Below are 24346 nucleotides of genomic sequence, written 5' to 3'. Positions count from 1 at the left end.
GCAGTATCACTGAACTTTGGTTGTGTGCTTTGCTAATTCAGCTACCAGCACGCTGACTGCTATTGGACTTGTTATGTAAACATTTCTTGTACCATCCACAGGACAACATTTCACGATGCATATATTTTTCGCTTGGCATTCCAGTAGTGTGGCACTGACAGACGATCAGAATTTATAGCCAACATCATACACACAGTCAGGATTATAATTTACGGCACCTCGGTGGCTCACCTGCAGAGCGCGTACCACATGGACTTAGTCCTAACCGCGGCCGCCATGGGTTTGAATCTGACCCATGGCCCTTTGCTGCATGTCATCCCCTCTCTCTCCCTGACTTTCCTGTCTATCTCTCACTGTACTATCAAAAATAAAGGCAAAAAAAAAAGATGCCCAGGATGATAATTTCTAGCATATACAGAAAGACCCCTTCACTTTTTTGTTATGTTGCAGCCTTATGCTAAAATCATTTAAATTCATTTTTCCCTCATCAGGCTACATTCAATACTCAAAAATGACAAAGCAGTAATTGATTTCTTAGAATTTTTTTGCAAATTCAGTAAAAAGGAAAATCTGAAATATTACACTGACATACGTACTCAGACTTTACTCAGAAAATTAGTTGAAGCACCTTTGGCGGAAATTACAGCCTCAAGTCTCCATGGGTATGATGCGACAAACTTTGCACACTTGAATTTGGGGACTTTCTGACATTCTCCTCTCCTCTCAGGCTCTGTCAGGTTGGATGGGGAATGTCGGTGGACAGCTATTTTCAGGTCTCTCTGGAGTGCTCGATTGGCTGCAAGTCAGGGCTCTGGCTGGGCATCATTGTCCTTTTGGAAGGTGAACCTTCAGCCCAGTCTGAAGTCCTGAGCTCGCTGGACCAGGTTTTCATTACGGATATCTCTGTAATTTGCCATTCAGCTGTCCCTCAACCCTGACCAGTCTCTCTGTCCCCGCCCCGGAAAACCCCCCCCCACAGCGTAATGCTGCCACCACCATGCTTCACAATTGGGATGGTATTGATGAGTGATGAGCGATACCTGCTTTGCTCCAGACTTGACACTTAAATATTGAGGAAAAACAGTTCAATCTTGGTTTCATCAGAGAATCTTGTTTTCTCACAGTCTGAAAGTGCTTTGGGTGCTCTTTTGCAAACTCCAAGCAGCTTTCACGTGTCTTTGACAGTGGAGAGGCTTCCGTCTGGCCACTCTGCCATAAAACCCAGAACAGTGGAGTGCTGCAGTGATGGTTGTGCGTCTGGAAGTTTCTCAAAGGATCTCTGGAGCTCAGCCAGAGTGACCATCAGGTTCTTTGTCACCTCTCTTACCGAGGCCCTTCTCCCCTGATTGCTCAGTTCGGTTGGGCAGCCAGCTCTAGGAACAGCCCTGGTTATTCCAAATCTCTTCCATTTAAGAATTATGGCGACCATTGTAATCTTGGGAACCCTCAATGCAACAGAATTTTTTTGTAGCCTTGCCCAGATCTGTGCCTCAACACAATCCTGACTCTGAGCTCTGTAGGCAGTTCCTTCCACATCATGGCTTGGTTTTAGCTGTGAGACAGGAATGTGCCTTTCCAAATCATGTCCAATGAATTGAATTTACCAAGGTGTGGAAACATCACAAGTGTCATATTGAAGGGTCTGATACTTATGTCAATGTGATATTTCAGTTTTTCCTTTTCAATAAATTTGCAAGAAATTCTAAAACTCTGTTTTCACTTCGTCATTATGGGGTATTCAGTGTAGATTGATGAGGGAAAAAATTAATTTAAACAATTTTAGCATAAGGCAGCAAAATAACAAAATGTGAAAAAAGTGAAAGGGTCAGAAAACTTTCTGAATGCACTGTATGTCCAACAAGTTATGTGCCTCATTCAAACACAGCCTCCAAGTGGTGTACAGCAAGCTGTCTCTGGGCAGTTTAAACCAATCAGATTTCTCTAAACTCCACCTACATAGGCGAGGCCAAACCTCTGGCCCCCGCTTAACCAAACAAAAGAGGAGAGAAAGAAATGAGGGGAGAGATTCCACAGCGCTGGACAATGACACAGTGTAAATTGGACATGTGTGAATGTGAGTGTGCTGAAAGAGAGAACGCTAACAGAGAAGAGGAATGCCTGTATTAGCTCTGTGTGTTGATGTTGCTGCAAACGTCATAAGTCTGAGTCATGATCAGGTCCTCTAGCCTGAGTCCTATGCAACAGCAATTTTTCTCTTCTAACAATTTGCCCTGTCTGTAACATTACACAGCAAAGTGCTCTTTGATGAGTGTTGGTAAAGTTTCTTGAAAGGGCAAAGACCTTTTTTAATTAAGGTAGTATATTGAAAATGCTTCACAATCCAATATCTAGTGAGTAAAGACCTACTCTGTCCTTTGTGAATAATATCGACAACAACATTGAAATCAATGCTGGATTCCATTGGAAATGTAATCACTAATGTAATCAATCATATATATATATATATATATATATATATATATATATTAAATAAAACGTAGTGATCTCTAATGGATCCATTCTCCTGCCATTCTGTAGCTGAGGTTTGTCTGTGATCTGTGAGTGAGCGTGTGAGTCTACCTGGCACCCTTGCAATATTTCCAGGCTGGACTAATGCCTTTAACAGCCAGCTGCAGCCTGAATGGGGCACAACAGGAAACACATAGCTGTCATCAAAACATACTCTACTGGCCAGGAGTCTTGGTGATAAAAAAGAAAGGGTTTAAATTATGCAGTGATTATGTTTTCATGATCCCAAAGAAGGGTGGTGATTCACTGTCACTGAAAGAGTTGATTTAGAGTTTTGGTTTAATTTGTTTTGTTTTTTATTTTTTGTGGGAGGGAGAAGGTTCGAAAATCCAGTGGCAACATGTTCTGCATTGTAAGAAAGTGAGCAGTGCTGCATCTTTGCTCGAGCTCTGCATGGAGTGGGAGCAGCAGTCACAGATGGTGAACAAATGTTCTTTTGAGGGAGCGTTGCACAAGACTTGGTTCTTGCACGGCCCAGCAGTGAGCTAGCTTTGCTGCAGATGGTTTGAAAAGCAGCCACCAACAAACACGCAAATGGCAAACATGACTTATTCCATCAATTTGTGATGCAATGCAACTTGAAGAGTAGGATACATGTTTGCTTTACTGCATTTTTCACTTTGTTTGCGGCTGAGCATTTGCCAAATCATTTTACTCAGTGATCTGTATTGATCAGAGCAGCTTAGACATTGCCCAGTTAATAGTGATCTAATTAGTCTCATTATTTCAACATCATCAGCCTACACTCAATTGCAGGAGCTGTTAGTTCCTCTTTGGGCTTTACATGCTATACATATTCATTTGGAATAAATCAACACCCTGTGAAATTAGTGGCCATAAGAAATGGCTGCTTGTGGCGCAGCGTCTGGTCAACATGCACTGTTTTCAGAGAAAAGGTATAAAAACATTTCTAAAAGCTTCAGTGGGACTAATGCTATTTCCATTACGTCTGGGATATTTCATCTCACACTGAATTACAAACCAGATTTTGCTCACAAAATTGCAGCGCAGGCCATTAACACATAATTATGTGGTGTGAATAATGGCCGTGTGTATGAAATACAAGCATTTGGACATCACTGACTTTTTTTAAGTTTTGTGTCTTAAAGAAACTGAGAAAATTAACGGAACATGTCTGGGAATTGTCGGGAAAGGTAGACAAGGTCCAAGGACATGTGAACTGTGAAATATGTTTTGACAAAAAAATTACAATGCCATATCTTCTTCACATTATTCCCCCCACCCCCAGGCACACACACACACACACACACACACACACACACTGATATTTGATATATTGCTACAGACGTAGTACTTATATCAAATAAAACCTCTGACAGATGCTACTATGACTAAACAGATGTGCCTTCTGTTATCGCTGTTGGGACTTAGAAAACCAAAGGCAAACAAAACCAAGCATGGATGGAGCTGTAAGCAAATCAAAACTTTCTCTATGTCATTCACTCACATCCATTCCAATCGAGTCTTCCCTGACAGCAAACGAACTGCCAGGACCTGGCCTGTTGTCATGGTCATTACATTAATGTGAGAACATGCAATGACTGAGAAATTTTACTAATGAATGAGTTAAGATTAATAACAAGATTGGACCAAGAGCAGAGGGGGAGAGGGGACAGAGGAATGAAGAGGGTCCAAAGAGGGTTGCCCTTGTGCGCGAACAGTGATGCCCATTGTTTTTGTGAGTAGGTGTTTTGGTCTGGATTGGTGGGCCCGGTGCTGTAATTGCTGTTTGGAATGTCAGCCTGGTTAGAGGATGTGCTCTGACTACTGGCTGTCATTGTCCATGTGCACTCCAACGCCAGAAGTCTGGAGTCACGAACCACAATTTAGATTATAAGCTTTTATTAGCCAATTTAGTCTCTTTGTCTCCATGGGAAGAACAGAACAGCACATCCAGCACAGAGAGTCATTTGACTGACTGGTCTGGCTGGTCTGAATGTACAACGACCATGTGATGTCTATCTTGAGAATTAAGCTAATTTTTGTAGTATAGATGCATAGTATACTTGTGTCTCGTGTTCACCCATTTATACATACGTGTGTGCGTGTGTATGTGAGTAAGGTCACAATATGGATCCATGTGTGTGCTGATAAGAAGTTGAATATCTGACATACTTCTAGAAAAGCAACACCTGATAAAGCTGCATATCATATCGAGACTTGACACACGTGAGAGATTTCCTTCATACAGCTACAACAGATGACTTGAGATACACATAGTGTAGAAATAATGCTGCTAGTCGGCCTTCTTCATTTGGTCATTCATTTATTGAGCTGTAGTTGCCTAAATATCCCTTCTTTCATCCTTTTCTCTGCGTAGAGTAAGTATAAGCTACTGCAGATCAATGGCTGGCCAGAGTCCAGGCTGTTGGGGTAATAGTACACATTTTCCCATGTTTCAGACCAAAACAAGTCCTTAGCAATTCTTCATGCTTGTGCACAACAAAAAAAACAAACAGCTTCTTTTTAAATGAAAGAGCTAAAATGAGCCTGAATAGACAATAAATGTACTGTGGTTTTCTGCTTTGAGGACAACAAACTGCATTTGGTAACGAGTCTGTAACATGCAACATAGTGTCAGAAGCTGTGAAACCATCATATTCCAAAACAGAACATCATCAGTTTCTGTATGAAGTGATGGCTTTAGACAAACCAGTATCATAGCTGTAATTAGAAACATTTTAAACACATGACAGGACAGAACCATTTTTCGTATTTTCACTTGCATTGCAGTTAATTATACACTCTACATATTAATATATCTAAAAATGCACGTCTTGATTGTTTATGAGAACATTAAATTTTGCCACATAGTGATAGTCTCTGATTAACCTGTTTAAAGTGGTGTTGAGGACATTAGAATGCTTCTATAAAAGTTTTTTAAAAAGCTGCCGCAAAAAAGAGGCATAACCTACAATTCTGAAAAAAATAACTATTAATGTAAATTATTGGTGTCAAGTGTGTATCTACAGAAGATTCAGCATCACAGCCAGCACTTTATGCTGGAAATATGCAAGAGGCCCAGGACAAATGGAGTGTCAGCCTCATAAACTCTTCATATTATTATTTTTGATGGAAACAATGATCCACTGGGATTAATAAATATGTTGTATGCAGACTTTATTTTAACCTTTTAAATCTTTAAATCTGCAACTGGATTTTCCCAACAACAACGTCAACGTCAACTTTGTCCAGCACTGCTTCCATTTGCCCCCGAAATTTTTTTTCAAATTATAACATTTTGAATTCTTTTGTTGGAGGTCGGAGATGGATTCATGTGTATCTGACAAGTTTATCTGACAATGTGTTTGACAAAGTTTTTTTCTTGAAGTTGGCAAGCATGCAAATATGCAGTTCTTAGTAGGTAGATGATTTTCAGTTTAGTCAGTTTGCATTGATGCACCGTATGTGAAATGTAGCGGAGAGCGAGCACTGCAGAGCTCATGCTTGCCAATCTGTTCACAGATCTGTGTCTGAGTTGGTGAAGAGATTGTGGTTAGATTAATGAACGTTCCAAACAGATAATAATAATACAGACCGCCCTCTGTCTATCACTTTATGACTTCACTCTGAGCTAAAGTTTACAATGTGTACATATGTATAGCTGTGTTGCCAGGACGCAAAGGCCATCAAGATGTTATGGAATATTAATCACCACAATGATGATGTTTTTGATTTAAAAAAATTTAACTTTATCAGGTTAGATGCCAAACAGTATAGATGCAAATGCACACGTTGTGTAATGGTGATCTCCTTCCCTTGCTGTTTCTCTCTCGCTCATCCACTCTCTCCCCCTATCTCCCTCTGTGTCTTTGTCTCTGTCAGACAAGCTTGGAGACTCATTGTTCCGCAGGAAATGCTCTCACCATACAGACTGCAGGCTTGTATACTCTAGATTTAACCTTATAATAGCGTCACCAGCATTTAACCAACCAGCTTCCGTTTGCTTTATGTTGAAGCCCTGTTACAAATACAAAATGGACTTTGACAGACGAAGACTAGCTCGGCTCTCTCAGAAAAGTTCAACAGAGACAGAAAGGAAGTGAGGAGGCAACAGAACATGAAATACTCAATCTGTATCTTTGTTTTGACAGTTTGCCTCAAGCTTACAAGAAGACAAAAGGTAGATTTGTTTGGCATCTTCTGCCTTGAGGCCTTTTGACTTCCAGATACTGAGAGGGCCACGGGGAGAGCAGCTGCTGCTTCTGCCACTCGTAAACACTGACACATATTTACTTGCATACACATGTGGAGGCTCTCACTGTCTCTCTCTTCCTCTCAAACACATGCATAAATACACACTTAGAGAGCAGTGGGAGAATGACATTCCCTGTAATAGATGGTGCAGGTGTGAGGATGTTGCGATGTGGGAATTTCCAGAAGCCATGAAATATGCATGCTACAATGGCAGGGCCAATAGTAGCCTCAGCTTAACAACAACTGTCCAGAGGAAGGGCCTTTTACTGGCCAAGCAGCACACCTGCCCTGTAAATACTGTCTCACCGCTTACTCATCTCTTCCTCTGTTATACTATGTGACACTTACATCTCAAATCTAGCTTTGAAGCATCAGTAAACCTGTCACAAAGCTTTTTTTTGTGCCATTTTGAGGATAATTCAGCAGTGATGGATTTATTTGTCCAGCAGATGCTTCTCTGATCTTTTTATCTGTCCTGTAGGCTTTAGTTCAGGCCTGACTATCAGCTTCTGTGCTCAGCCTCGTCAGTATCTCCCCGGTCTTTCTCATTTCATTAGGAATCACTCAGCACTTCAGAGGAACATTCAATTACGCTCCAATGGTAATTAAATGTTCCTCAAATGAGTTCATTTAAATCATCTTCATTTGGGCTTCAGTCGGGTTTTTAATGCCGGGTGCTGAACGCGCGGGGCTCACATAAACATTAAGCGCCTCACCCACTGGGAGTGTTTGAAGGGCCATGCTCACAATCACAGTCAGATGACATTTTAACCAGCTTAGCAGTGTAACAATTGAGAAGATATTGTTATTAGGAACAGATCCAGACTGCAGGATTCAAAAACACAAAGGCCCTAATAATACTGGTACTAATACTGGTAGTATAGTGAAGCAAGTGATGCTCTTTTGCAGGTCAGAGACGCCCCAGATTAAGATAATTCCATAACCTTGCAATTTGAATGTGGTGATTAGTCTTTTTGCCACAAGAGCAAATGTGACATTAACTGTGATTACTTAGCTCACTGAGTTAGATTATGTCTGATTTGACATGGATAATAGGAATGATCCGAGAGGGGACAAAATTCATCCACTCACGTTTCATTGTGACAAAGGTTTTCTTCATAAAGCTTTCGGCTGTGTGATAATAAAAGACTTAAATGTCATTACAAATCCTACAGTTAGAAATGGTTGGAGTTCTGGACCAGAGTTTTAGAATAGCAGGACATTATGGGAAAGTTAAATATGATTGGTCCCAGACCATACTAAAACTTTGTGTTCTCTCCTTCTCCTCTAATAGGTTTTCTTTCACTCATCAGACAATGCACCATAAATACTACAGGTTTAGTTTTATAGCGCCTAATGCACAACTCTAAAAGCTGTAAACTGTTTTCTTGTGATGTTAACTTCAGAGTGGAACCTGAGTAAAGTGTATTCAAGAAAAATAAACTTTTAATCGGCTCTATTGTGTGTTAAAAAGTCCACCTTCTACCACAATGGCCCAACCCTGTACAGTCCAACATAATAAATGTAATAATTATGTGTTGCTGAAATAACTGTAAATCATTTAATGACCCTACAAGGCGAGAGTTATTTTTAAAAGGGGATTCATCAATATTCTCCTGGGGTACATGAAGAAAGGTCAGAATATCTCTCATTAGGCTATGAGCATGCGCATGCATGCATTCGTGAACGCACGCATGCATTTGGGAATGGGTTTGTGTCATTGTGACTGCGTGTGTGTTTCTATTCACTCGTTAGTGTGGGGGGTGATGTGCATGCTCACTGTGACTGGAGAGACCCATGATCAGACGAACTCGAATGAGGAGGGGCAACAGCATTCTGATCATCCATACACAAATATCCATCCATCTTCAATCGCTGAGCGGTCATCTGCCTGACAAACCGAAAAAACCAAAGTCATTACTCTAAGTTCTCTGATGCATGAGAAAAGGAAGAAGACTTGAGGCTCTTCGACAGATTGTGTTTGCCCCTCTAGAAATTCTTTGGCTCTTATCAAACTGTGGTTTGGTGTAGGCAGACAGCCACTGCTCCTGTATATCTTCGCCAAGTCAATACCCTGTATTGGCATATTTGACAAACACTGTGTTGAACACAATGGAAAGATGGTCTCATTAAGTTCAGTGTAATGACCATGTAACAGATGATGAACGAATGGGAAAACACCATAGATAATGTTGATATCCATGAGTAAAAGAGCAACAAAACAAATCATTAGGGAGGAAGTGATCGTCAGGTTATTGACATGGGGACTTGTGGTGAGATATAATATTTAACATAAGGTGTTGCGTTACTTTCCACCATCATCTGCTCAATTACAGACAGGGCAAAGGGTGTTACAAGACATTTCAGCTACGGAGGCGAAGAGGTCTTATTTTCTGATATTTCTGCTGGATCTCTGCTCAAATTAGCTTGCAAACTCTCTGTAATTGTGAAAATTATACTTTATTGTTAGTGTCAGTTCCAGGCAGGCTACATTAGCTCAAGGGCACAGGAGCAGCTGGGGGTGGGGGGGCTAGAGACTTGCCAGAGACTTGTGCAGGAGGTGACAACTCCTGCAAACAGTGCTGCAATTCCCAATAGCCCTGTATAAATAACTTAAAGGAGGTGAATGCAATGTTATCAATGCATATGCAATCTAATGCTGTTCAGTATCCCTGCAACAAACTAATTTTAAAAAAAATGTTTGATTAACCTCAGAGAGAGGTGTTGGTAAATTGTTGTTACTGTTTGTGGCCATATTTTGTAGCAAATATTCTAGTCCTCACTGTACACTAAAATACCAGCTGCCTACTTCTAAGACAGTAAGTGGTAAACTATGGTGAAAATAAATTTACTTCTTAATGGTTCCTATTACAAAAAGATGTTTCTCAGAATGAATCTGGTTTCTCAGAATTGCCTAAATTTAAAATAAAGTACACTTCACTTTAGTCCTGTATAAAAGTGTATCATTGTACTGTGAGTATTCGTTTTAACATTAAGTCATAGCAAACTTCAAAACACACACACACACACACACACACACACACACATAGAAATGCATGTACCAACACACAAACACTGGAAGAGGTAAAGAGGTGCAATTAGGTACCCCCACCACCCCCACCACCCACACACACACACACACACACAGCCAGACAGACAGACAGGCGGACAGACAGCCAGAGAGACGGACGGACGGACGGACGGACGGACAGACAGACAGACACACACATACAAACACAGTTAAAGATGTGACTAAGTCATGTGAAAGTATTGTGGTCGTCCAAGGGAGATAAGCCTGGAAAGCTATCTAACAGTTAATATATCAATAATTTGCTCTACACATTAACCTTAGACGTGACAGTAAACCGATACATTACGTTCATGTGAATGTAATTGTGGCTAATATGCAAGCCACTCTGCCAACACTTGCGCAATATTGACCATTCTTCTTCGATTACTCTACATGTGGTGAACAGAGTAGCCTACATTTATGGGCTACACAGTATTAATTAGCAACTGTGTTTTTAAACTTGACAAATATTCTGTTGGAGGGGGAGGGGGGATTGAATAAAACAGATTAAACCTCAAAACTGTGTGTCGCCCTGCGCCATGTGACACTGAGACAGTCTAGAAAACATGTGCGAGTCTGCTGTTCACAGCACAGTAACACATTCACTGGTTTACTGCCTGCGCCTCGCCATCAAGCCGCTGAACTGATACTCGCTCGGGGTCATATGCCAGAGTTCTCCAGTCACACAAAGCCCACTAGCTGTAGGCTACCAAATACTTTCCACCAGTGTCAGAGAGGCCATCCAAGATCCACCTCAGACTACAGATCTGCTCTCCTCCTGACCTTGTTTTGTCTGCTATGTCCTCCGTCGCACCCTTCTCAGCCTCACCCTCCTTCTGACTAATGGATTAAGGTAATTATGACATGGCTGTGCCCACATTCTGCTGGTGGGGTGAAAATTGATATTCCAGCTTTGTTGTTCTCACTGAACTGTTGATGAAATTGCAGTGCCCTGGAGCAGTACCAGCTCTTCACGTTAGCAGAGATGTAAAGCACGGGTGGTGTTGTTGTCTTCTTCATTTTAAACTTAAAAGCAGTGTTCGAACAAAGTGTTTTTGTCATATTAAAAGCTGTGCGACTCCATTCGTTCACCTACGCTGCCCGTGTGTTTGCAGGTGCTATCAGATTTCAGGTATTCACCAATGCTGACATGGATACAGTAATAAGCTCAGAAGCTTAGGTGAGGGGCGGCTTACAACAGTGTTGGCATGAAAAGAGGCTGATTAGATGGCCTTATCAAGCCCTGTCTGGAACTGAGCAGCCCCCCCCCACCCCCCCCAGCACCCCACACACACACACACACACACACACCCACACACATACTCACACAGTCTAACAGACATACAACAAATAACTCACTGACCTCTGCTTTTTCCACTCTGTCGCCTCTATTGCTCCCCAGAATGAGGAGTTCAAACTAATACCAGCACTGATACACTGATCTAAATCACACTCCTCATTTTGTTGCTGAGCTTAGGTTTGGGGATAGAATTTGTTTACATCCAAGGTATTTTTTTTTGAGAGGATCATTTCAAGCTACCAACAGCATATCTCTACTAATTTGAAACAAGTGTTGATAGACCAGCCATGAGTACAATGAAAGTCGTGTGTGCAGAATTGCTCCCTGTTCTTAAGTTAAACACGTCTTCTTTTGAACCAAACCAAATATGCGGAAACCACCATCCTGCCGTCATAAGACAAACAAGTGCACATGCATAGTGCTGGTTAACACCATGTGTGTTTAGATTGAAAGGAAATGTCATCTTGCCAGATCCTTCCGTGTTTTGTTTATTTTCTTGATTTTTCATAATGCACAATTGCACTCTTTGCCAATTTAATGCAACAATGCTATGCATTGTGGGTTTTTCCTTTAGCAAAATCTGCAGAGTTGCAGACTTATGAACACTCATACACAACAACATACACGGCTCAAAAAGTCAATCAGAGAGCCGTCAAACAATTGGAAACATCTGGAAGTCCAAACCCTGAGCTCTCGCAGACTCATCAGGAGTGTATATCAGAATCTGTGCTGTTAAGTGCATCAGGAGGGACATTAAAAGTTGGCCATGATCACTTGTACTTGTACTATCACTTGTAAAAGAAAGATTTTACCTCTGCCCTACCTGCAGTATACTATTTATGTCAAAATTGACAAGAGGCTCTTCAGAAACGGGTTGGAATTCGGCACCAACACCATAGACTGATCATACACCACTCCAAAACAAAACCGGAAGTCATCTTGTTGTGTCAAAAGCAACATCACACTGCAAAGAAATGTACATGATGCATTCCACAATCTCCAAGGGGTTAATGGCCTATTTAAAAAAAAGGCTTTAATAACAATAAAATGCTCCACAACAACTCCTGAGGATGCTATTATTTTAGATTTGCAAACCTAAATTTAGTCAGTGTCAGATGACAATTTGCCATTTTTTAGTCCAACATTTTTTTTTAAATACACTGAAAATGTACGTGTCATGTCGTCAAACACTAGTGTAAACTTTGACTTGACGTGACTTTGATGAGAACACCACCTTTGCTAGAGCGCTCTAACATCCACACACCTCTGTTTCATGTGGTTTAATAAATCTTTCAGTTTTACAAATTACTTTAAAGTCCAAAAAAAAATGGGATTGACCCCTTTAATGATACTGACACCGCTCATCACGTGATCTTCTTCCTTCCTGTTTTGATAAGTTCTCTCCACAGCGGCCCGATCTCTCTCCACGTAGATCTCCCTCAGCTCTGCATCATCAATAACTTCAAAGGCACAAAAGCAGCTAAATTAGGTCCGCCACTTTCTTTCTGTCATGACTAATGAGCTCTCCCTTCGTTTGTGTATTAGTCTCGCTCTGCTGTGGCCGTACCCCAGGGAACGGGCCACTGCTGTGCCTTCCCATGAACAGGTAAGCCCAAACAGATGACAAGGCAACAGAATGGAAATAGAAACAATAGGGTTCTATCCAAGTTTGTTTGAGCCACACGCACAGTCTTGTGTTAACTTGCAAGCAGACGCATCATTTATCCCTTCTGTAGAACATTCAGTAACTGCCAGTGATACTTGTGTGTTGGGTTAACTTCGTTTGTGTGTTTTTCACAAGCAGAAAAAAGCATAAGCGCTGTAACATCACATATACACTCAAAACAAAGTGTTTCCACTAAATTTCAAACAGTTTAAACTGAAAGACACAATCTGAGCAACAGTTTTGGACAAACAAAGGGAAGTGTTAAACTCTGTATGGTTATGAAAATATCTGGCAGATTGTCAGGTTTTTGGCAGCAGGGACATGACTGATTTGGCCTATCATTAAATAGTGTGCACCCAGGAATCTAAAAATACACATCATCGCAACGATGAGATCATACGCTTGAAAAGAGAGAGATTGAGAGAGAGAGAGAGAGAGACTATGATTATAGGCTTTTGTCACAGGAAAGAAATGGTTATTTGTCAGCACCATGTCAAAAGAGGCCACAAGAAATCAACACTCTGACTTGCCAGCGAGACCAGGCCTTAGCATAGCTTACATCACTCTTTTCCCCAATTGCATTATTATTGAATGAGTAAACTACCATGTGTCATCAGTTAATTGCATTCTATCATTAATGCAGATACGATGGGGAACTCAAAGTTAAGGGTATAAATCCCACACGAATGTCATCCTCATTGATGAATGCAGGTTAATGCATAGGAGTAAAGCTAAATAAATTAGCATTACGATGTTCTATATCAGAAACTTCATATAGCTTATCCTAATTACACTCTCAAGCCGGTTTGCTGAAACTGTATGTGTTAGCATCACATCAGGAGTGAACTAAGTTGCCTGTTCTGTAAAAGTATGAAATCAAAGTATAAAAAAAAGCATCACAATGGTTCCTGTGCTCCCCCAGCTGAAATGAAACATTCAGTTGAACACATATTTTTACAGTGCTGACAGAAACCCTGCATGATCTACATGGATAAACCCATTATGACCAATTAACTAGACAGGACACGCAGAAATATGGGAAGCAGGAACACCCAGACTGCCTTATGTCATTGTTGTACTGAGCTGAGGTTTGAACTGAGATAAAGTGCAAAGTACGAGAGTGGTTTATATGACTCCACTGCAACGCCTGGGCCAGTGCTTAGATAAAGTGATTTTTATGGCTGTACGACATAATATCAGTTTGGAAGGAACACTGGGTTCGCTGGCATTCACTTCCAATGACAAGATTACTTTCACACAGAATAGGTTTGATTTTCTTACATAACACCCATGAAAGTTACAAGGAATATTTGGTGTCTTTTCCTTAATAAAATGAAGAAAATAAAGATACACCTCATGTGTATGAGTGTGTGTGTGTGTGTGTGTGTGTGTGTGTGTGTATGTGTGCGTATGTGTTTTGCAAACAGCATGATTTTTTTCATCCCTTTGTAATAACTTTTGCTCTTTGTTTGTTTCTGTGTTTTGTTTTTATGGCCTATTACAGCCACTGAGAGGGGAATCCCATGCACTGGCACGTCCAAAAGGTGGCAGTGTTGAGTTTTATAATGGTGCGCAAAGGCATGAGAAATCTCTTCAATCCACCTTTCATAGCCTATTTTTAGTCAATTGTGTCTGAAGTCACATCTCAACATCGTCAATATGTTTTATGTAGTTATTTGTGCTACAAAATAACATCAATATCAGATACTGTCTTGGATGAGTTGAAGTGATTTTTCTAGGAGGGAAACTAAATTAAATACTCAAAAAAAAATTCAAAATATCAAAAATATTATAAAATATAAAATTAAGTTGTAAATGCTCTGATTAAAAGGTGAATAGTTATGATACACTTGTCTGTTTTAGAGACCTATCTATCTATCTATCTATCTATCTATCTATCTATCTAATTTTATTATCATTTCTCTAAATGTTTTGCATTAGGACTCGCATGTTAATGAATTTACAGCACGCTTCTCTCCATTCCACCAAAATCAAAATAAATCAAACTGGTAAAAATTGTTGCTTCATATAAAAACGGAGATAAAAATTATGGCCATAGTCGCCAAAGAGTTAAGAGGTTTGTGTCCCAGCTGACAGTCAGCTGATGGCCTTTGACAGTTCAGAAAAGTTTTGTTCTCCAGGTTACTAATATGTTAATTAGCTCTCGGAGTGTGCGACCCTATTGGCTCTTCGTCCGAGTCATTTCCAGCCTGACGTCAGGGCAGCTACAATGCTCTTAAACTCATCTGCTGTGTGATCCCTCTAAAAAAATCGGCCCACCAGTCAGCGGCTTATAACGTGCGAGGCTGCATTCACTCCCTTACTCTCGGCTTCTCTCCCTCTCCGCCTGCGCAATGTATTCATGAAGAAACCGTAAAGTGTTAAATGTTTGAAATACAAAACCGCCGAATTTCACATGCTGAAAAAGGACTCCGCTACTCGTGCGCGCGGCACTCCTGTGTCTGTGCAATAGACTCTGCAAAGAAAAACTACTCTCACACGCCTGCAAGTCCGTGGCTGCAAAAGGGACGCTGAAAACCTAATTTTTCAGTTTCAAGACAAACGCTTAAAATCAAGCTGGCTCACGTTCTTCCAAACCAACCCAGTTTGACAGCTGCTCTTCACCCCGTTTGGAGGACTGTCAGCAGCAAGAGGATGGCATCAGAGCTGGCAATGAGCAACTCCGACCTGCCCACCAGTCCCCTGGCCATGGAATATGTTAATGACTTCGATCTGATGAAGTTTGAAGTGAAAAAGGAGCCGGTGGAGCCCGATCGCAACATCAGCCAGTGCAGTCGCCTTATCGCCGGGGGATCCTTGTCTTCCACCCCGATGAGCACGCCTTGCAGCTCGGTGCCCCCTTCCCCAAGCTTCTCGGCGCCCAGTCCGGGCTCGGGGAGCGAGCAGAAGACACACATAGAGGATTTCTACTGGATGTCCGGTTATCAACAGCAGTTGAATCCAGAGGCGCTGGGCTTCAGCCCCGAAGACGCAGTCGAGGCGCTGATCAACAGCAGTCACCAGCTCCAGTCGTTCGATGGCTACGCCAGGAGCCAGCAGTTTGCTGGCGCAGCCGGGGCAGGAGGCACCATGGCCGGGGAAGAGATGGGGTCTGCTGCGGCGGTGGTGTCGGCAGTTATCGCTGCGGCAGCCGCTCAGAACGGAGCGCAACACCATCACCATCACCACCACCACCACAGCAGCAGCCACCACCAGGCACCTGGCGTCCAGAACAACGGCACTTCTGGGACAAATCACCCACACATGCGCTTGGAGGAGCGGTTTTCAGACGAGCAGCTGGTGACCATGTCCGTGCGGGAGCTCAACCGGCAGCTACGGGGGGTCAGCAAGGAAGAAGTGATCAGATTGAAACAGAAGAGGAGGACCCTAAAGAACAGAGGCTACGCTCAGTCCTGCCGGTTCAAGCGGGTCCAGCAGCGGCACGTCCTGGAGGGAGAGAAGACGCAACTCATCCAGCAGGTCGAGCACCTAAAGCAGGAGATCTCCAGGCTGGTCCGGGAGAGGGACGCGTACAAAGAAAAGTATGAGAAGCTCATCAGCAACGGCTTCAGAGAAAATGGATCCAGCAGTGACAACAACCCTTCATCCCCGGAGTTTTTCATGTGAGTTTCGACATTATCGTGAGAAAGAAATATCAGATGAGTTACTCACCCCCGCTTAATAAAGTTTTCATTATGAAACATTTTTTTCATTTGGCGCAAAGCCCACTAGACCAAGAACTAATTTGTCAACTTTTTTTTTTGTTTTTTTTTTTGTTTTATTTTATACATTTTTTGAAAACAAGAGTTTGCTCAAGTCTGCGGCTGTTTTTAGATTTGGAAGGCTCTGTTATCCGTGTGTTTAATTTTGGAGAGGCATATTCAGAAAACTTTCATCTACTTTTTGCTGTCATACTCAGTACTATAGGCCTATATTATGCATAGCCTGTTTGTCAAGATTTTTCATCGTTGTTCATTAGATTTGCAGTGTCAAATATGATTTTTGAAAGTTGATCCAACTTTACGCCGCAGTATACGAAGTGTGCATGCAAGCACTAAGTATACTCATTTGAAGTTCATCAACTTGCCCTTTTTCATCATTTTACTTTCAATTCAGTGTACAGACTCCTGTCAAAACTGCATCCATCGACAGTATGTTTTTGGTCTTTTCTACCTTTCTTTTTTTTTTTTGTCTGCCAAACTTGGAGGATTGCGAGCCTGCCGTTTGACGCCACCTCATCTCATGCGTTTTGCTTGTTATTGTGTTGAGCAACAACAGACTGTATTCATTACAAACTATTCATTGTTTTTAAAAGAGATGTGTTATTGAACTGCCCTGCATGCTGGACATGTATGGTTTTTTTTTTTTTTTTCTTTCTGTGCTTGAAGATGTCCTTTTTGTCGGATGACTCCAGCATGGCATTCATACTTCATTTTATGGCCTCCTCACTTTTTTGGGACAGCAACAAAAAAGTGACAGGACTTCCCACCCCCCTTGTAATCTATACAAGTGCATTTCAGCTGTGTTGAAGTGCACCACCATCGGCTGTCATTAGGCTGCAGTGAATGCGCTATGCATTCCTGGTGGAAGTTGATCAGCGGGGATCCCGGTGCAAAGGGGGGAAAAAGAAAAAAGACTTCACTGTTAAAGGAAATCACCAATCCCTTTCCTGGAAGTTTAGACTGTTGCTTTAAGCCTATATTGTTATTTAAAGATATTCCATTGTGCATTTGTCAACCTTTGAATAATTTTTAAAGCGTAATTTAAGTACAAAGTTTTATAATCTAAGTTGCAAAAAAGGTAACATGTGCTACAGGTTGAAGAGTATAGATGACTAGGATCATTAATGAGCTGACTGCTGCACAAAAGTATTCTTTAACATTGGTTGAGAAAAATTGGCTCGGCTCCAAAATGAGCAGTATTGTGCAGTGCATAAACAGCGCTTTTGCAGCATGTGCTTCAAACAGAAGTGTGAGGGCTCTATTGGTCTCCGCCACACGTTTCCTCACTGTATTTTAAAAAAAGAAGTATTATTGGAGGAGATAATCCTCATAGCCGAAGTCAAGGTAAATTGCCATGCTTTTTTTTCTTATTGGAAATGTGTTTCTTCAACGAACTGTCATATCTTGGACTGAAATAAACTAAGAAAGAAATTAAATCAAATAAAATGTCGCCTGTAATCCTGTAGAAGTGAAGGAAAAGTTAGTATTCTCCACATCTCAAGTTTGGCATTCTGTTAAGACTTAATCGTCACATTTTGATACTTTATTATCAGTTCAGGAGAGACTGGTGTTTTGTCTTAAGCGAACTCAATATTCGCAAAGCAATAACAATTATTATAATCAATAATGTCTGGACATTGTTAGATCGTCAGGGATTGACACCCTGCATGTACAAAATGAGGGAGTACCATTCGCCAATAAATCTTGAAAATATGTTAATTAATCTTTCATCTTATATATAGAATATAAATATATATATATATTTTGCTGTGCAAAATTATTTCACTCACTAACCATATGTGATGATTATGTGCTCGTTTTTTTCATTTCATACAATTAAATGATATGCAATAAATGTATGTAATTGTCTTCAATAAGTTTCTCACTTTTCTTTTCTTTTGAATTGTCCTGAGAATTTTTGCTTTTGTAATGCAACTAGAATCAAAAACAGACTGGAGATGACTGCACTACATTTTAGTCTTTCTACAGTATTTGCTGTTGCCCCCCCCCCCCTTTTAACGTGTTTACTTCCAAAACTAATATAATAACGGGCCACCCTGAACGCATCACAAACATGATTTTAACAACATAGTTATCAGAGAATTTACCCTAAATAATAGAGGGGAAAAAAAATTAGAGAGCAATTCAGGTTGAGACACTTTATCCATTTTGATGCACGAGAGCTGCATGTAAAAATGAGGAGGTTGAAGTCCGGTGTTACAGATGAAACCACAAACAAAGATTTCGACACATAGTGGCCTACATATGGATGTACTCTGACATTCTACTGTCTGATACAGATTTTTTTTTCTTCAAAATCTCCAAATTAACTGTGAATGAAAAATCTTTTTCACAGTAGACTACAATGATCCCAAAACGCAGACTTAGACTGAAATCTTATTTGTTTCCATTTTTGTTTCATCATGTCAGCTCCATGTCCACCCTAAATCATCTTCACAATCAAATTATTGTGTATGATGAAATATTATATTTTCATTTTCTATTTAAAAGATTTCGGTCCATGATATACATCCTCATGTGTTATGATGGACGCCCAGTGTGGTTTCATATGTTATACTGACATCCTGTTCATTTTACTGTAAAATGTGACCTGTGATTATAGGGGATGTGTGTGTGTCTCTCTCTCTCTGAGTGCATGTGTGTGAATCTCTCTCTCTCTGTGTGCTTGTATGTGTCCTTGTGTGTATTCATGTAAATGTGTGTGTGTGTGTGTGTGTGTGTGTGTGTGTGTGTGTGTGTGTGTGTGTGTGTGTGTGTGTGTTTTCTTGAATGACAGTATGAAAGGATGACATCTCTATGTGAATTTCCTCTGGCTATGCATGTTTTCATATTTGCACCCTCCATTTGCCCCTTTTTCATCTCGCTTGCTTCCTGATCCGTGTATGTGTAGTGTTGCTGCTGTATTTTTCGGAATGTGTGTGCTCACTGTCATTTGCATGTCATCGTTTGGCTTTCCAAATTTCACCCCACTTTATCCTGTTTGTCAGTGGGCCTGGATGTTGGCCCTGGAGCAGACATGCCCTCGGAGAGAGGGGGGGGGGGTTGTGCAGTGAGGGCACAGTCATGTCAGGCATGTGAGGGGGCACTGGAGAAGGTGCCAATGTAAGTCAGCCTCTGCGGTGAGCAAAAGAGGCTCAGCGCTACTGTACCCAATCCTGCATTTCAGCTAGTGTTTAGACGTCTCATTCTGACATCTTTCAACATAACTTCTCCACTGTGTCGCTGCACTAACTGAAAGGGCCACTTTTCTGAAACACAAGAGGAAAAGTTCTTTTGTAAGTTCTGGGACAAGGAATAGCCGTGTGGGCATCTTGTTTCACTGTTCCAGAACAATTTGTTTGTTGAAACAGGAAGACCAACGTGCCAAAATACACTTTGAAGAAACACTAAGGTTTCTGAGGACAGAGTCTGTCTGGGATTTGCCAGCTTTTTTGCAACTTAGCTACGGTTTTGTGTGTGCACGGCTGTGAGCAAAGGACACACACAAAGGGCACCTTTCATAAAAATTTACCACACTGTCACTGCGTTGACAAAGCACTGAGTGATCAGCTGTTATTCTATACTAAGAACAGCAGTCTTTGCAGTTATAAATTTTATACTTGTTAAATTTACAAAAAGCCACCTTCTGCACCATCTGGTAGTGATGATGTGCTACATAGCAAAAAAAAAAAAAAAAAAAAAGGAAAGAGAGTTTTAACCCAACACTTGTATCCCACTCTGTTTTGTGTGATTTCCATCTGAGGTGCGTGTTGCTGCTGTGGTGGCTGATTTGCCCAGAGTGAGGGGAGAAACTGAGACAATAGGCGGGCTTGGGCTGAATTAAATGATTTTGCTGATGATTAATAGTGGTGTGGGCCACTGGCTCCTGCGATGTAGAGATGATAAATCGTGAGTGCAGCTCCGTGCAGCTGTGCCAGTGTTGGGTCTTAGCATGCACACACCATGCAATTTACAACCAAGCCGCTCTCCTTCTTCCTCAATTTATCTAATTACATCTATTTGATCTAAGCGGTATGCTGCTATATTTTGATATTTCATATTAACCACAACAATGTATTAAATGACTTAACAGAGGATCACCCCCCCCCCCCTTTAAAGAATATGTCTCTGTACTTGCCATTTCAAAGAGAAAATAATTTCTTCTTTACTTAGAAGTTAGGCTTTGCTTCACTACAGGCCGTGAATTTGTGTGGTGGTTTTTTTTTTGATGTGTTTTGAGTGGTATGTAAAAAATGAAAATTTGGTTTCTGTATGAGACGGCCTTGTTAGACTCATTAGCTTGTTTATTTCGATTGTTTCCTTATTGTGAGAGATCAGTTAAACCTCTAATGCCCATGCACCCGAACTGAAAACACACTAACCACAAAGACACATGAAATGAAAACACACTTGCCAGCCTACACACACCAGCACAAACACAACTGCACAGACAAACAGTAAACAGGCCCAGCCTTTTGTTTCACAGCATGATATTCCTCGTGTTTCTCCGTATTCTGGCATTTACATGACTCAAATACATTCAGTCTCCAAGCTAAATGACACATGCGTGAAGACAGATCTAATTTGCAAAAAGATGTTTCCCCTTATATCTGTGGCACCAGTGCACAATGGTTATGTAAGTGATAAATCTATCGATCTTCCAATGATGCACTCATATGGAACGCTGGCGCTATGCGGGCTGACAGCATGAGATGCAGCACGATGTTCACTCAAGTAGCAGCACGCCAGTTGACAGACCCAAAAATAAGGACTGGTTGTGGGGTTTTAGGATTCTTACAGGCTTTTGACGTTGTCACAGGAAGGGCTGCAGAGGGTCTGTTGTGTTGCCGTTTGTGTGTGATTCTGCATCTCTTAACTCACAACGGTTTGTGTGAGAGGTCGATCAGCGCCTATGTAGATCAAATGTGAGCTTACATGTTCAAAAGTGCCAGTAGTAGTGTCTGTGCATGCACATGCATGACTCTCGTCGTCTTTTGGAGAAGAGGATGAGCAGAGGTCAAAAGTTACAGCGCACAAGGCTGCTCTCAAAGTCATTAGAGTAATCCCTGCCCTGGGGAGCTCATGCTCATTTCCTCTGCCCAGAACCCACTAAATAAGACGTACATGCACATCCGACATGGTACAGCACACAGTAAATTTAAGACCACTCACTGCCAATTTTTTTTTTCTTTTTTTACCCATTTCCTGTATTTCACCACTGTCTCAGACAGAGACAAAGTTAAATTCTTGTAGCATACTTTTTTTGTTATGCAAGTATTTCTGAGGATTTGAACAAAATGCCATTAGTTTAAGGCAAAAACAACTTCTAGCAGAAGTGTATTTTGTTGTTTTATTTGGCTATTTATTTATTTTTTGAGTATGTAATATCCATATCATTAGTTAATGTGTTAACACGACGTAGCTCCAAGGAGATGACTCATATATGGTAGGATGAAATACACAGAAGGTGTTTATGTATGCAGAACAACTGTTACCTTAAATCGTGTAGAACAGGGCAGACGTGGCACTTGGCCGAAGCCTGGCAGGTTTAGTTTCACGCTGCCAAACATATTTCTTTCTTTTTCCATGCCATGTAGCTCAAGAGAAAAAGCCACTGAGACACTGTCAAGTGGAAATGAGGGTGATAAAAATAAGGCAGCCTATTTTAACTAATCACAGAAGTATAATGGGGATTGTCCGGTGGTGTTTGTGGCAGTTAATTTTATTTTCACACCCACATTATGTAAGGATTATATTGTGGGTGTTGCAAAGACACAACAAAACAAGTCATGAGTCAGACTGGGTGTGTCAAACTGGGATTTTCAGTGTCAGCCCTGAGTTTACTCTTTAATTAAGATTAAAAAAAAAAAAAGTCCAAGCAATTCCTAATCTGTTTGGGAAGAAAATGTATTCATCATCTCTCATGTGCCACAATGAATCCAAAATGACTAAAACATAGGGGAAAAAAAGTTCTCTGCCCTCATCTTTTTTTTATTAGCTTGTTCCTCAACTTCCTCTACTTAAAACAAAAAGTCATTACGTGCATTACTATAACTCTGTAACAATCAGGGCAGTGTGCATTTATGATGAAAAGTGGTTCTTTGAAGATAACTTTTGCATGAAGTTTATTTGATTCTTTCCTTCTTTTCTTTTCTTTTTTTTCCTCTTTCATCCTTTTCAAAGGTTCATAATCCAAATGATGTTGCAAGCCCATCACAGAGCCACCGGTGCCTCATATTTTCAAAAGATTCACATTGAAATCATATAGTAATCTACTTTCAGGATAAGCATCTCATGTAGTTTGAATTTTGTCATGTTATTTTTCTCAGTGGCAAATTACAACACTTTTGACTATTTATGAGTTTGGTTCTGAGAAGCAGCAGTGCTGATGGAGGATATACTGGATATGCAGAGAGTTAACAGAAACGGTAGTCAGGTGTCTCAGCACAACCAGGTGGCAGCCCCATCTGCAAATGGTCTGCCCAGATTCACAGAGACAAAAGAAAAACTCCTCTCACTTTGCAGTGTCGATATGAGAGGCACTGCACAGAAACACTAACTTCTGCAGAATTAAACGGACATTAGGGATCAATTAAGATGCTTATTTTATCAGAGTACGTTTTGCTCTTTCTTTAAATTCCTTTCTTTCTTTGTGGCAGAAAGTCACTATGTGCTTCAAATAGACATTAAGCGGATACGCACGGTGTCATTAGAGAGTTGTCCTTGAAAGACTGGCTGCAGGTTATGTTGGTAATGAGGTGGTCAGGACTTGCTAGGGTAATTTTATACATCTGTAAATGGACCCAAACCAAGAGCCTCTGACTTAAATAAATGCAACTCCATCTCTCGGCAGTCCCATTGTATAAAAGGTGACAGATTAAAAAAAAAAAAAAATTAAGAGTGATTATCGTCTTTCAGAATGGCTTACAGTTTTCAAATACCTACAAGTAAAAAACACAACAGTGATGACCAAAAATCACAGCTTCACTCGAGAACGTGTTTTGCTTGCCAGGGTTTTACTAGCACTGTAAGTTAATTTTTTCCACAGTTGCAACTTTTAAAGCATGCTTTTCATTAAAAATGTAGAGCTGCAGCACAGCAATGCGCACGAGAGACCGGTCCAACGAGGATTTAGTCATTTAGGGAGGAACAATAATCTATATTCAGCAATGTTTGTATATAGAGTAGAGAGTGTTTATTTATAAGTTTCTGTCCTTAGCGCCTACAGTTGTACTCAATTGTATAATGAGTATTAGAAAATGACATGAATGACAGGGGAAATGAAGAATGCCTTACAACATAACTGAGATATTTCCATACATTTCTAACAGGTGACCTGCACCATCATGTCTGCTCTCTATCACCTGTTAGCGAAGAGGCAACTCTCTCTTTTTTCAACACAATCTCTCGCTTTTCCGACACAGTTAACATCCTTTTAAGATTTTCCTCAAAACCAAGATATGTCACCCTGACGAAAGCTTATACTTTGTGATGCAGATGCAATTACTTTTTTTTTTTTTCTGCTGCAGTACTAATATCATCATGCTGCATCACCTCTGTTTTCCTGCAGTTCTATATACTCTGTAGAACTGAGTTATGTGGCATTTATTTGAAAATCCAATGATTTAAAATTTCCTTTACTGCAGTGTATGGGCAAAGTATTTCCACAATTCATTTTCCACAGCGTTTTAAAGGGACCCTGGCTTGGCATCTGTGCACAGGAGGCTAAGAGCGGAGTTAATGTTTTCACTTGTGTAGCAATGTGTACAGGGAATATGAATAAATCTATTAGGACCTGCCCAGAGCAACATGCTTACTTGTGTGTGTTCTGAAGGGGGGGG

At 40.9% G+C, this 24346-nt stretch overlaps 1 protein-coding gene across 2 annotated transcripts in view; it reads left to right on the top strand.

Moving 5' to 3' along the window:
• The first annotated feature begins 15043 nt into the window (after positions 1-15043).
• mafa (MAF bZIP transcription factor a) overlaps positions 15044-24346 on the top strand; it is an 81850-nt gene continuing 72547 nt past the window's right edge. For both annotated transcript variants that reach the window (XR_002759952.2, XM_023395763.2), the window contains exon 1: positions 15044-16406. Coding sequence is in view for 1 of the 2 variants with exons in the window: in XM_023395763.2 (XP_023251531.1) it covers positions 15439-16406 (968 nt within the window). In the remaining variant the exon portion in view is untranslated. The remainder of the gene's footprint in view (positions 16407-24346) is intronic.

The sequence above is a fragment of the Seriola lalandi genome, unplaced genomic scaffold (assembly GCF_002814215.2).
Source record: "Seriola lalandi dorsalis isolate HSWRI2012SDOR001 ecotype SW California unplaced genomic scaffold, Sedor1 jcf7180002054968, whole genome shotgun sequence".
Classification (NCBI taxonomy): Eukaryota; Metazoa; Chordata; class Actinopteri; order Carangiformes; family Carangidae; genus Seriola; species Seriola lalandi.
Note: the sequence above shows the minus strand (reverse complement) of the source record. Positions and strands in the feature narration are given on the sequence as shown.